Raw genomic sequence first — 13,914 nt, forward strand, 5'->3', positions numbered from 1 at the left:
GAGCAACCAGAAAAAAATAACCATGGAAACTATTGTGGTATTTCAATCCAAAACTTATTTTATTAATCTGATGTAAACTGAGTGATTTCTTTATATTTTAATGTCATTTATGGTTTTTGGTTTTTGACTTAGTAACATGTCGGTTGCCTGCATATCTGAAGTTAATTATAAGCTTATTAGCTGAACATCTTTTGTTGGGAAAGTATTGGAATCACTTAATAAGGAAGTAATAGCAGAACATTTGGACAATTGTAATCTAATCAAGCAGAGTTAGCATGTCTTCATGAGAGGGTTATTGTCTGATGAATATATTAAGAGTTTTCAGCCAGAGTGGATAGAGGGGAAACAGTAGAATGTGTTGGATTTGGACTTGAGAAGGTATTTGACAAGGTACCTCATAAAAGGTTAAGTCATAAGAGCCTACGGTCTTTGAGGTAGGATATTAGCATGGATAGAGAATTAGCTAATGGGCAGGAAACAGCTAGTGGGAGTAAGGGGTTCTTTTCCGGGTTGGTGACCTGTGACCAATGGAGTTCCATCTGGCTCAGAGCTGCAGCCACAACTATTTACAACGGGCAGCAGATACATTGGAACGGCACCTCCTTCAAGTTCCCCTCCAAGCATCCTGACATGGAGATATATTGCTGTTCCCACACTGTCGCTGGGTCACAATCTGGAAATTTCCTCCCTAAGGGCATTGTGGGTCAACACACAGTGGGTGGACTGCAGCTGTTCAAGAGGCAGTTCACCACCACACCCTCTCATGGTCAACTAGGGATGGGCAATAAATGCTGGTCCATCAGCGATGCCCACATCCGACAAATGAATAAATTTAAAGCAATATGTATAGCTTTGAAGAAGGAAGTGACTGTGCTATACCTATAATTGGAGATGATACAAAAGTAGATGGAAAAGCAGGTTGCGAGAGGGATGCAGGCGCCTTACAGAGAGATATTGATCAGTTAGTAAGTGGGCAATAAGTTGGCAAATGGAGTATGACGTGGGAAAATGTGAAGTTGTTCATTTTGGAAGGAGAACAAAAGAACAGAATATTGTTTAAATTGAGAAAAGCTGCAGAAAGCTGCAACAGAATGGGACTTAGGGATACTTGTGCATGAAACATAGAAAGCTACTACAGAATTCAGCAGTTAATCAGGAAAGCTAATGGAACATTGGCCCTTATTTCAAGGGGTTGGCATATAAGAGTGGGGAAGTCAAACTACAATTGTACAAGGTGCTGGTGAGACCAATCTGGAGCACTGTGAGCCGTTTGGTCCCCTTATTTAAAAAAAAAACATAATTTCATTGGAGGCAGTTTAGAGAAGGTTCCCTAGAATGATCCTAGTGTGGAGGGATTGTCTCATGACCAAAGGGATGAGAGGTGAACTCATTGATTCTTAAGGGGCTTGGCAGGGTCAGTGCTGAGAGGGAATTTCTCCTCTTATGAGAGTCTAGGACCAGAGGGTACAGTCTCAGAATAAAGAGGTACCAATTTAAAACTGAAATGAGGAGGAATGTCTTCTTTCAGAGGGTTGTGAGTCTTTGGATTTCCTTGCCACAGAAGGCAGTGGGGGCAGAGTCCTTGTGTATATTTAAAGCTGAGATTAAGAGATTCTTGAACAGTCGGAGGTCAAGGGTTACGGGGAAAGGGCAGGAAAGTGGATGTGAGGAATGTCAGGTCAGCTATGATTCTATTGGATGGCAGGCTCGAGGAGCTGAACAGCCTACTTCTTATCCTCTGCTAACTATGATGATTTCTTTTTAAACAGGTTTTGAAGCAATGCTTTGGATGTAGTATTTTGTAGACACCAAGATAAACGAGTTTTATCTTAGAAGATTGGAAGAGAAATTTTTGGCTGAAGGAAAAGACCTGTAGCTTAGAGAGAGAATCCTTTTTTAATTTAATTTTGAATTTTGAGCAGTCCTGTAAAGTCCTTTGAAGGAAATGTTTGTATAGATTAGTGCTCCAGAGAGAAAAAAAGCATTTATTGAGAATAGATTACCTCAGGGTAAAGAATTAGTGACAGTCCAAAACCAGAAGTGTTGGGTTAAAACCCTGGAGAGGTTATGTAAAGCTGAGCAGATTTAAGCTCAAGATTTTTAATAGCTCCAGGAAGATATTATCGGCAGTTCAAGTGAATTAAACCTAGATATTAGAGACAAGGACTCTGGTGTGAGTACTGTATGAGCAGTTTTTAATTGTCAAAAGTTGTGATTCTGAATACTGTACCAGGTGTGTGTTTTGTGTGTTATATCAATTTGTAGTTTTTCATTGCAATTTATAAAGGAGCGTTTGAGGATCACAGAATTGATATGGTGCAGAAGGAGGCCATTCAGCCTATCATATTTGCACCTGCCCTATTATCCAGTCCAGTTCTATTATCCAGTGTCAATCTCCTGCCTTTTCCCCATGTCCCTGTTGATTGTTACTATCCAATAGAAAAATAATCCAATGCCCTTTTCGAACGTCACAATTGAACCTGCCTCCACCATATTGCTATGCTGCACATTCCTGAGCTAACTATCTGCTGTGTGAAAAAGGTCTTTTCTCTCACATCAGTCCTGCATCATTTGCAAGTCACTTTGCAAGAGGAAAGTAGATTCACCCTATCTGCTCTGCCCAGCCCACTCACTATTTTGAAACTGTAAAGCAAATCTCCTCTCAGCCCCCTTACATTTACTGTGAGTTTACAATCTTTAGAATCTGTGTTCCAATTAGATAGTTTGAGTTATTCTACTTTATCTTCCATTTTTTTGTTAATACATATGTTTTATTGTTAAATACAAAATTTATAGAAATATTATTAGATTCCCTACAGTGCAGAAACAGGCCCTTTGGCCCAAAAAGTCCACACTGACCCTCTGAAGAGTAACCCACCCAGACCCATTCCCCTACTAATGCACCTATCACTATGGGCAATTTAGCATGGCCAATTCACCCTAACCTGCACACCTTTGGACTGTGGGAGGAAACCGGAGCAAACCCACGCAGACACAGGGAGAACGTACAAACTCCACGCAGGCAGTCACCCGGGGCTGGAATCGAACCCAGGTCCCTAGCACTCTGAGGTGGCAGTGCTAACCACTGAGCCACTGTGCTGCCCTGTGCTTACATTTTAGGGAGAAACCACTTTTTGTCCTAGTTCAGAGTTCTCTTCAGGTTATCATGCAGGTTCAATTGGTAGTTAGGAAGAAAAATGCAATGTTGGCATTCATTTCGCGAGGGCTAGGATACAAGAACAAAGATATACTGCTGAAGTGTTTAAGATTCTGGCCAGACCACTTTTGGAATATTATGTGTAGCTTTGGGCTCCTTATCTGAGGAAGGGTACACTCGCATTGGAAGGGATCCAGAGGGATTTTACAAGAATGATCCCAGGGATGGAGGGCTTGTCACATGAGGAGCAGTTGAGGACTCTGGTCTGTACTCAGTGGAGTTTAGAAGAATGTGGTGGGGGAGGGCGGGGGGGTTGTTGGATCTGATTGAAACGTATAGGATACTGAGAGGCCTGGATAAAGTGAACATGGAGAAGATGTTTCCACCAGCAAGAGAGGCTAGGACCTGACGGCACAGCCTCAAAGTGAAGGGTCAAGATTAGAGTGGCGCTGGAAAAGCACAGCAGGTTAGACAGATCCGAGGAGCAGGAAAATCAACATTTCGAGCAAAAGCCCTTCATCAGGAATGAGGCAGGGAGCCTCCGGGATCCATTTAGAACTAAGACGAGGAGTTTCTTCAGTCAGAGGGTGGTGACTCCATGAAACTCATTGCTGTAGAGGGCTGTGGAGAGCAAATCATTGAGTGTATGTAAGTCAGAGATGGATAAGTTCTTGATTGGTAGTTGGATCAGAGGTTATGGGGAGAAGGCAGGAGAATGGGGTTGGGAAACATATCAGCCATGATTCAAATGACGGAGCAGACATCATGAGCCGAATGGCCTCATTCTGCTCCTATATCTCTTGATCTCAACATGGAGCCCGCAATACTAGCATCTGTTCCATTGGTTCTTGGACCAGAGCCAACCTTACGGTGTTGAATGAAGCTCTGAGTGCAGTACAGAGGCTGTCTGAACAATGTCACAAACTAATGGGAGTCATCTTTCAGCAGAACCGAGTCCCCTCCCTCAACGTGTCCCACCTTCCACCATTTGTCTGCCTGCACCAAGTTGGCGTGTAGGCTGTGGTATATTTAGCTAATCGAATCGATTCATTGTGCCTTGAGTCTCATTGGAATGCAAACATGTGACCTCATTGTGTATGCTAGCGTGTTTGACTTCCTTGAATGACTACAGGGATGTGGGAGGGGAGGGGGTCCCTCTGTAATCACCTCTGAGTCTCAGTGTGCAGGTGGAGATGGCAACCCAGCAGCTTCATTCTGGAACAATCCCAGGAATTTAAAATGAATCTGCAGGGGAGTCTCTCTGAGCAAGAGAAACCTGGCAGAGACATCAGGAAACACAGGTTGTGTTTTTCAAATTGTCTTCAAAACACGTTCACCTGATTTAATAATATTAGAGGTGGGAATAAAACTTAGCTGTTCGTCTCACAGTAAAGGTCGATCAACATTGTGGGGGTTATTGTTCACCACAAACTATCAACTGGATGAACCATATAAATGCAATGGCTACAATATCCGGTCAGAGGCTAGGAACCTTGCAGCGAGTAACTCCCCTCCTGACTCCCCAAAGCCAGTCCAAAAGCTACAAGGCACAAGTCAGGAGTGTGATGGGATACTCCCCACTTGCCCTGGATAGGTGCAGCTCCAATAACACTCAAGAAGCTCGACACCATCCAGGACAAAGCAACCCCCATTGGATCACATCCAAAAGCTTCCACCACCCGACACTACCTACCAGACGCACTGCAGAAATTCACCAAAGATCCTCAGACAACATCTTCCAAATACACAACCACTTCCATCCAGAAGGACAAGGGCAACAGATACATGGGAACACCACCCCCTGCAAATTCCCATCCAAGCCCCTCACCATCCTGACTTGGAAATACATGCCGTTCCTTCAGTGTCGCTGGGTCAAGTTCCTGGATTTCCCTCCCTAACCGCATTGTGGTTGTACCTAACCCACACGGACTGCAGTGACTGGAGAATGTGGCTCAGCAGCATCACTCCAGGGGCAATCAAGGTTGGATAATAAGTGCAGGCCTAGGATTGTGTGAATGAATTAAAAAACATCTTAGAGCAGTCTGTGACCTTTCTAGTTGGCGATGAGGAGGCGGATATGTCTGGAAGATTGGATAATGCTGTGTGTGTGTGTGTGTGTGTGTTCTGTGTGTGAATGTGTTTTGTGTGTGTGTTTCTGCATGTGTCTGTGTTTCTGTGTGTGTTTGTGAGAGTGAGTGCGTGTGTCTGTGTGTATCAGTGCCTGTTTGCATGTACATGTGCGAGAGTGCACTGTGTATGTGCAGGTATCCGTGTGTGTGCATACTGTGTGTTTGTGTCAGTGCATGTATGTTGGATGGGGGAAAGGAGGGGTAGTGGTGCAGTTTCAGGGCAGGGTACCAGGCCCTTGGTGGTGAACACAGCTCCAGCATTGCAGTCTGTATTAATGTCTGTCCATGTGTCTATTCTGTCAGAGCTGTAAGTGACTCTGCTGCTGTAATGGAGGGAGAGAGGGAGGGAGGGATGGAATTAGGAGAACACAGGTGCTTCCTGTTTGTTGCTTTTTTGGGAGCTCTCAGTACAGTCGGACCAATAACAAGTTTGGACAACTTTCCCACAGTTGCACTATCCCAAAGCAGATGTTAATGGGATTCCCAGATGTGGGAAACTGTCATGGAGCCAGTGAGAGTGAGTCCTTCCCTATTAAAATGAAAAGCAGAACTATACTCTCCTAAGTGATGCCTAGAGTCCCTCTGCTGCCTAAGAATTGATTATTTAACTTGAATGGATTCCAGAAGAAGGGCTTATGCCCGAAACGTCGATTCTCCTGTTCCCTGGATGCTGCCTGACCTGCTGCGCTTTTCCAGCAACACATTTCCAGCTATTTAACTTGAATATTGGGCAACATTCCAAAGGTTCCCTGAATTAGTGTAGAGACTGAAGAGTGAAGGAATACTTTCACACATATGCAGTCAGCTGCTAGGATCTATTGTCACTTCAATTGTTATCAGTTGCAAGGTGTAATTCAGTTAAATACTTAATGGAAGATATTAGTGTGAATAGACAGAAAGTATCAGGAAAATGGGCTTTTTGAGGATTGCTCCTATGTGGTGCTTGCACAGACACTATGGGCAGAATAGCCTCCTGCATTGAGATTATTTATGCTTCTATGAAAATTATGCAAGAGTTGATTGCGTTTGGTCAAGGGGGATTCCCCACAGTGTTATTCAGTCCCCCAGTACCAAGGTCAATATTCCCACCAGTTTCTGACTTCATATTCACCTTCAATGTAAAATTGGCAGATTTATGGGGAACGAGCTATGGGATTTCATGACTAGAGGGCATAGGTTTAAGGTGAGAGGGGCAGGTTAAAAAAAGGACGTGGGGGCAACGTTTTCACACAGAAGGTGGAACGTGTATAGAATGAGCTGCCACAGGAAGTGGTGGAGGCTGGTACAATAACAACATTTGAAAGGCATCTGGATGGGTCTATGAATAGGAAGAGTTTAGAAGGATATGGGACAAGTGCTAGCAAATGGGGCTAGATTAGTTTGGGAGACTTGGTCAGCATAGACGAGTTGGACCGAAGGGTCTATTTCCATACTGTATGTCCCTATAACTGTATGATAGAGGAATGAGATTATTTGTGTCAGCATTGGCACAATGGGCTGATTGGCCTCTCAGCATTGTGTATGACACAATTGTTAGCACTGAAACAATTATATATTCAGCCAAATATATTTAGACACAAACCTGGAAGGTGGAGGTGCTAAATTTTAATCTATTTAAAAAAACTCTTCCTAGCAGACTCCCTCTGCTGGTACATTTGTGTATGGTGGTCTCAAGTGGATAAAATGTACAATGTAATTCTGAATACAGTCCATTTGTGATTCTCAGTTTCACCTCATTACTGTCTGTCCGATCTTTCTGTGCATAATATTGCCAGTAAAACAACATTTGTAGGAATCTAGGAGCAGGCCATTCAACCCCTTGAGCCCCTTAAATGGCATCATGTCTGATCTGTGGCTTAACTCCAAATCCCCTAATGTTTTGTGAAGGAAAGGTATTACTTACCTCCCTCAGATTTAAACCTAACAACTGATCTAGCATAACTGCCATTTGTGGGAGAGAGTTCCAAACATCTCCCACCCTTTGTGTGTAAAGGTGCTTCCTAACATCTCTCCTGAACGGTCTGGCCCTAATTCTCAGACTATGCTTCCTTGTTCGAGGATCAATAGTTCTAGATGGAAATAATTTTTTTTTAATCTACTTTGTCTTTTTCTCTTAATATCTTGGAAGTCTTCAATCAGATCAATCCTTAACCCTCTAAATTCTCAAGAAAACAGGCCTAATGTATATAATTGTTCCTCATAGCTCAACCCCTGAAGTCTAAATATCATTCTTGTAAACATACATTGTAGTCCCTCCAGGACCAATCTACCCTTCCTAAGGTGTGCTGCCCAGATCTCTCACAATACTCCAAGTGGAGTCTAACCAGGGTTTTGTATAACTGCAGCATAACCTCTGCGTCCTTGTACTCCAGCCAGCGTTCCATTAGCCTTCCTGATTACATTCTGCACCCGTTTCTGACTTTTTAAAGATCTGTGCACCTGAACCCCCAAGTCTCTTTGGACATTCACTGTATTTAACTTCATCCAGTCTAGAAAGTATCCTAACCTATCCTTCCTCATTCCTAAAATGGATAAAATAACATTTGCTTATATTATGTAGCTTGCATAGCTTTGCCCTTTCACATAGTCGATCAATATCTGTAGTGTTTGGAAGAAGGTGGACCACATAAAATGTGAGTTCCCTGACAGGGGCTGTTAACCTGGTCCAATCAGGGAGCCCTGGCTGACAGTTTGCAACAGGAGTCTTCAGGGGTTCAGGTCTCTCCAGGAGCCTGCTCTGAGCTAGTGTTGTGTACTGTGTAAATAAAGGGTGATATGGTGATGTGATACTGACCTCTGTGGAGTTATTTTGATATCCCTTTGTAATTTTATGCTATCCTCTAACTGTCTACATGGCTGACCAACTTTGTGTCATCAGCAGATTTAGATACATGGCTTTCTGTGCTATTATCCAAGTTGTTAATAAATACAGGAAGTCCCTGAGTTACGAACGAGTTCCATTTTTCAGTCTGTTTTTAAGTCAAATTTGTAAGAACAGTTACGTTCATTTCATATCTAGCGTCAATTAGTCAAATGTTTGTCTTAGTATATAGTACATATTTTACCTAAAATATCTTAAATATAATAAAACAATTAATTATTATACAGTAGACTGTATACCTTTATTCCTGATGAAGGGCTTATGTCCAAGATGTTAATTCTCCTGTTCCTCGGATGCTGCCTGATCTGCTGTGCTTTTCCAGCACCCCGCTCTCGACTCTGATCTCCAGCATCTGCAGTCCTCACTTTCTCCTACAGTAGACTGTAGCCTAACGCTTTTCCAATGTTTGTTGGTATTTCACCTCTCTCTGATCGCTTTATTATTTACACTTTTGTTTCAATCGTGATTGTTTTCCTTTTCTTTGATAAATCACCATCAACCTGCATCAGATTTAGCTTTGAAGCCATGATTACGAGGGGAAACACACAGAAAAATTTAAGTCAAAGCACAAGGCACACAAGAATGTTTACGCGATCCGGATTAAAATGGCGTCGATGGTGTGGCATTGTGCTCCCTCGGGCTGACGAACCGCTGAAAATGCGCAGTATTTTGAGCGTCAGGCAAAGTAGTCAGCCCATTTGTTGGCACAAACCACTGTATGTAACTCGATTTTTCTAAAGTAATAAGCTTTACGGAGGTCGGTTTGTAAATACGGGCACTCGTAAGTCAGGGAAAGCCTGTAATGCGAATAATCGAGGCTGTAACGCAAATCCTTGTGGGAGACCACTGGCTACATCTGGCCAATGTAAGGACCAACTCATTATCCCTACTTCCTGCCACTCAATCGATTTCCCAGCCACGTGAGAAACATGGAGTTGCTGGTGTGGTTCTCCTTGGGGGGAACATGATGTGGACTGGAGCTGGGCAGAGATCTAATTGAGGTCGGCTCACAGTCACTAGGGATCTGGACAGAGTAGATAGGGAGTGTCTACTCCCATTGGGGAAGGAGTTGAGAACCCAAGGAATTCAAGATGACTGGCAAAAGGAGTAATGGGTCGGGAATGGGTTACCTGAGGAGGAGGAGGAGGAGGCGGAGGCAGATACAACTGGGGCTTTCAAGTGGGAATTGGAAAGGCATTTGAAGGGAGAACTATTGCAGGAGTAGGATTGGGAATGCTGCCGTTGCTGTTGCAAATACCTGAGATGGGCTGAATATCCTCCTCCAGTACTGTAATCAAACCGAGATGCTGCAAAAAGGAAAGTGACAGGTGAGGGGTTTCCCCGGTCAGCTGAATGCAGAGGGAGAATGTAGAGCTGTATTAGCCTAAAGCCATCTAATCATGAGCATTACTCCCATTTCTATTAGCTCTCCAGGAGAACGTCAATGGGCTGAATGGCCTCTTCCTGCGCTGTTTGAGGATTCCTTTTTTTAAAACATTCACTCACCGTACACAGGCGTCCCTGGCTAGGCCCAAAAGACAATTGTAATGAACTCATGAGCCAGTTTGCACACAGCAAGTTCCCACTGACAAATCAATGATGACCAGATTTTGTGGTCTTGATCGAAGGATCCATGTCCACCAGGATAATTGGAAAGACCAAAGAACCACGGCTGCTGGAGATCTGAAACAAGGAAAAACAGAAAGTGCTGGAAAAACTCAGCAGGTCTGGCATTGTCTGTGGTGAGGGAACAAGAGCCAATGCCTTGAGACCAGGTGACCCCTCTTCAGAACATTAACGCTGTTTCTCTCTCCACCAGACCTACTGAGTTTCTCCAGTGATTTCTGATTTTGGAGAAGACCCCTGTAGTGTTGATAGTGATGAAGTTAGAGGGCTACGGAGATAGAGCTGGAGACTGGGACTAGCTGCGTACCTCTTTTGGGAGCCAGCACTGACAGTGATGGGTCAAATGGCCTTCTTCTGTGCTATAATATTCGATGATTCTTCTTCAGAATGTTAGCATAGGATCTCTTGTATGGGGTTGATTGGGCGTCTGTTTAACATGTCATGCAGAAAGCATCACCCCTTCCACAGGACAGCACTCCATCTGTCGTACACGTGACTGTCACGGGTGATTTATTTTGTGTACGAAGTCCTTGACTGGGACTCGAACCCAGAACCTCATGATGTAAAGGCCAGAAGGCTATCAACTGAGCCACAACCAGAATAAAGCAGAGTGCGCTGAAAAGCCAAACGGATGAGACAGAGGCTGCACAGTGGTCAGCACTGCTGCCTCACAGCACCAGGGACCCAGGTTCAATTCCACCCCTGGGCTGTGTGGGGTTTGCATATTCTCCCCGTGTCTGTGTGGGTTTCCTCCCACAGTCCAGTGAAGTGCAGGTTAAGTGGATTGGCCAGGCTAAATTGCCCGTAACGTGCAGGCTAGGTGGGTTAGCCATTGGGAAATGCTTTGGAGGGTCAGTGTGAACTTGGTAGACTGAATGGTCTCTTCATGCGCTGTGGGGACTCTATGTCTTTGCAATGTGTAGTGGCACGAGGATGCATTTATGACTTTCCTCAGCAGCCCTCCTCTTGGAGGGACATCTGAATTCCCAGGAAGAGAGTAATTCCTGATATTGCTTGAGATACTTTTTACGAAAAGAGCCTGTTGTCCAAATGAATTGGCGAGGCTGTCTCTTTTGACTCACTGCAAGCTGTTTATGGAATATTGTATTTATAAAATGAGAAATTACTCGAAAGTAATTGCAAGAGATCTTTGATTGAAATCTTTAATGTGATGGTTACAGTTGTGAGTGAGTGATTTTTCAGGTGAATCTAATTGAGGTTTTCATGATTGAAGTGGCTTCTGTGGATTGTAACATCTTCTCAATCTCTCTTTCCCATCATGTTGCTCTTCCTCAGTCTATCTCTGTGCTGTTCTCTCTTTTTGATTTTGCATGTGGTTATTCTCGTTTCTCAATTTGCACAAAGCACTATCAGATAACCAGTCGTATGACAAAAGGCATGGGATGATTATTTTTGGATTGGAATGATGGCTTAGAGAAAGAGGGAAGGATGGTGGGGGTGTGGGGAAGGCGGAACTGAAAAGGTTGCGTGCAGACAGAAATGCTCATGCCGTGCTCTCATCTCTTGGGACTACTTGAAGTTCCTTGTCCTGCAGAGTGCAGGCCAGTAGGATTCAGCTGGACAGCGCCTTGTCAACTGGCACAGACACAATGGGCCAAATGGCCTCATTCTGTGTTACACATTTTCTGTGAAGAGGCAGGAGATTGGCACTAGCTAATAGGACCATAGGTTAGAATCCCTACGGTGTGGAAGCTGGCCATTTGATCCATCAAGTCCACACTGACCCTCTAAAGAGCATCCCCTCCAGACCCACCATCCTGAACCTATCCCTATAACCCTACATTTCCCATGGCCAATCTACCCAGCCTGCACACACTTGCATAGTCAGAGGCAACTGTAGCACCCGGAGGAAACCCACACAGACACGGGGAGAATGTGCAAACTCCACACAAACACGGGGAGGATGTGCAAACTCCACACAAACACGGGGAGGATGTGCAAACTCCACACAAACACGGGGAGAATGTGCAAACTCCACACAGACACGGGGAGGATGTGCAAACTCCACACAGACTGTCGCCCAAGGCTGGAATTGACCCGGGTCCCTGGTGCTGTGAAAAAGCAGCGCTAACCACTGAGCCACCGTCTGCCCATCAGTCATAGATTTATACAGTATGACACAGGCTATTTGGCCCAACTCATCCATGCTGACCAGGTTTCATAAACTGAACTAGCGAAACGTCGAATCTCCTGTTCCCTGGATGCTGCCTGACCTGCTGTGCTGTTCCAGCAATAAAGTTTCAACAGGCTATTTGGCCCAACTCATCCATGCTGACCAGGTTTCATAAACTGAACTAGTCAGGGCACATTAGGGCCTCATCCTGTGTTGTAACTTCTCTGTGGAATGGCAAGTGATTGGCACCGGGTGATAGAACCAGGTAGGGGTACGATAGGGTTAAATGTCCTCCGTAAAAATTCTGTAGTATGACCAAATGGTCTGTTTGTTGGTAATGCTGGCTGAGGGACAGGGCTTGGGGATGATCACCCCTGCTGTTCTTCATCTGTCACCATGACGAACATGAGAGGGATGGTTAGGGCCTCGGTTTACCATCTGATCCAGGACATGGCACCTCTGGCAGTGCCAGGGCTCTTTCAGTTCTGCACTGGGAGCTGCAGCCTGGACCATGGGCCCCAGTCTCTGCAGTGGGACTCAAACCCATGGTCTTCTGGCTGGGTGCCAAGAGTAGCACCATCAGAGCCACACCTGGCTGCTGGTTTCAAAATACCTTCTGTTTGGAATTGTGTTGTTGGGCACCAGGACTGAGGACAGAACGAGACTGTTCATTGCCAATTGGGATCTGTTCAGGGCGAACGGGAAGGAATGATTGGCTGGTACTGACAGGAAGTGAGTGTTGAGATGGAGGCGGGACTCTGCCATTCACAGGTTTTGCTGTTCTCTCTTGCTAGGATTGCCCACAGATCCTGCCCTCGACGGAGATTTTTATCCCAGTCGGAGTGGTCAAGCCAATCACGCTCGCTGCCAAGAATCTACCCCAGCCGCAATCAGGCCAACGCAGCTATGAGTGCATCTTCGACATCCAGGGGACCATGCATCGCGTGCCAGCTCTCCGGTTCAACAGCAGCAGTGTGCAGTGCCAGAACACCTCAGTAAGTTAACGGCGGGCAGCCTTGCCTGACCTAAGTTAGCGTGTGTCTTGTGTTTTACCCTTGCCATAGAATCGTACAGCACAGAAGTTGGCCCTTCGGTCCATCAGGTCTACGCCGACCTATCCACATTAGTCCCACTTTACAGCACTCGGCCCGTAACCTTGATTGTTATGACATTTCCACTGCTCATCCGAGTATTTTATTAAAGGTAGTGAGGTCTCCCACCTCCACCACCCTGCCGGTCAGTGCGTTCCACCAGCTTCTGGGTTTCCTTATTCAGTCATGGGGCCTGGGCGTCACTGCCTGTGCCTAGCTGTCCCTTGAGAAGGTAGTGGTGAGCTGCCTTCTTGAACTGTTGCAGTCCACCTGCTGCAGATTGATCCACAGTGGCTCAGTGTTTAGTACTGCTTCCTCACAGTCCCCCAGACCCGGTTCAATCCCACCCTCGGGTGACTGTCTGTGTGGAGTGTACACCTTCTCCCCGTGTCTGTGTGGGTTTGCTCTGGTTTCCTCCCACAGTCCAAAGATGTGCAGGTTAAGGTGGATTGGCCATGCGGAATTGCTCCATAGTGTCCAGGAATGTGTAGGTTAAATGGGAAGTATGGGGTAAGTCTGGGTGGAATGTTTTTGGAGAGTCGGTGTGGACTTGTTGGGTCAAATGGTCTGTTAGCACACTGTAGGGATGCTATGAGCCTCAATTTCTGTCTCTCTCCCTCCCCTCCATCATTTACACTGCTTATGCCTCTCCCACTTTCCTTCCGTCCCTCTCCCTCTACTACTTCCCCTTTTTCCAATTCTGAATTGCCTTCTCTCTCCCCCATGCTCTCCTCCCTCTCCTTACCCACACCTCTGTTTTTCCCCTCTAACTTCCCCTCTCTTTCCTTCTTCCTGTCTCTCTCTCGTGCAGTCTCTCTCTCTCCCTACCCCTCGCTTCTCTCTCTCCTGCTCTCTCCCTTCCTCCCTCTCTTTCCTTCCTCTCTCCCCCTCCCCCT

At 45.4% G+C, this 13,914-nt stretch overlaps 1 protein-coding gene across 2 annotated transcripts in view; it reads left to right on the top strand.

The window, feature by feature from the left end:
- LOC122558816 (plexin-A1-like) overlaps window positions 1-13,914 on the top strand; it is a 463,903-nt gene that overhangs the window by 279,695 nt on the left and 170,294 nt on the right. For both annotated transcript variants that reach the window (XM_043707608.1, XM_043707607.1), the window contains exon 10: window positions 12,722-12,922. In XM_043707608.1, coding sequence (XP_043563543.1) covers window positions 12,722-12,922 — 201 coding nt within the window. The remainder of the gene's footprint in view (window positions 1-12,721; window positions 12,923-13,914) is intronic.

This window comes from Chiloscyllium plagiosum, chromosome 18 (genome assembly GCF_004010195.1).
Source record: "Chiloscyllium plagiosum isolate BGI_BamShark_2017 chromosome 18, ASM401019v2, whole genome shotgun sequence".
NCBI lineage: Eukaryota > Metazoa > Chordata > Chondrichthyes > Orectolobiformes > Hemiscylliidae > Chiloscyllium > Chiloscyllium plagiosum.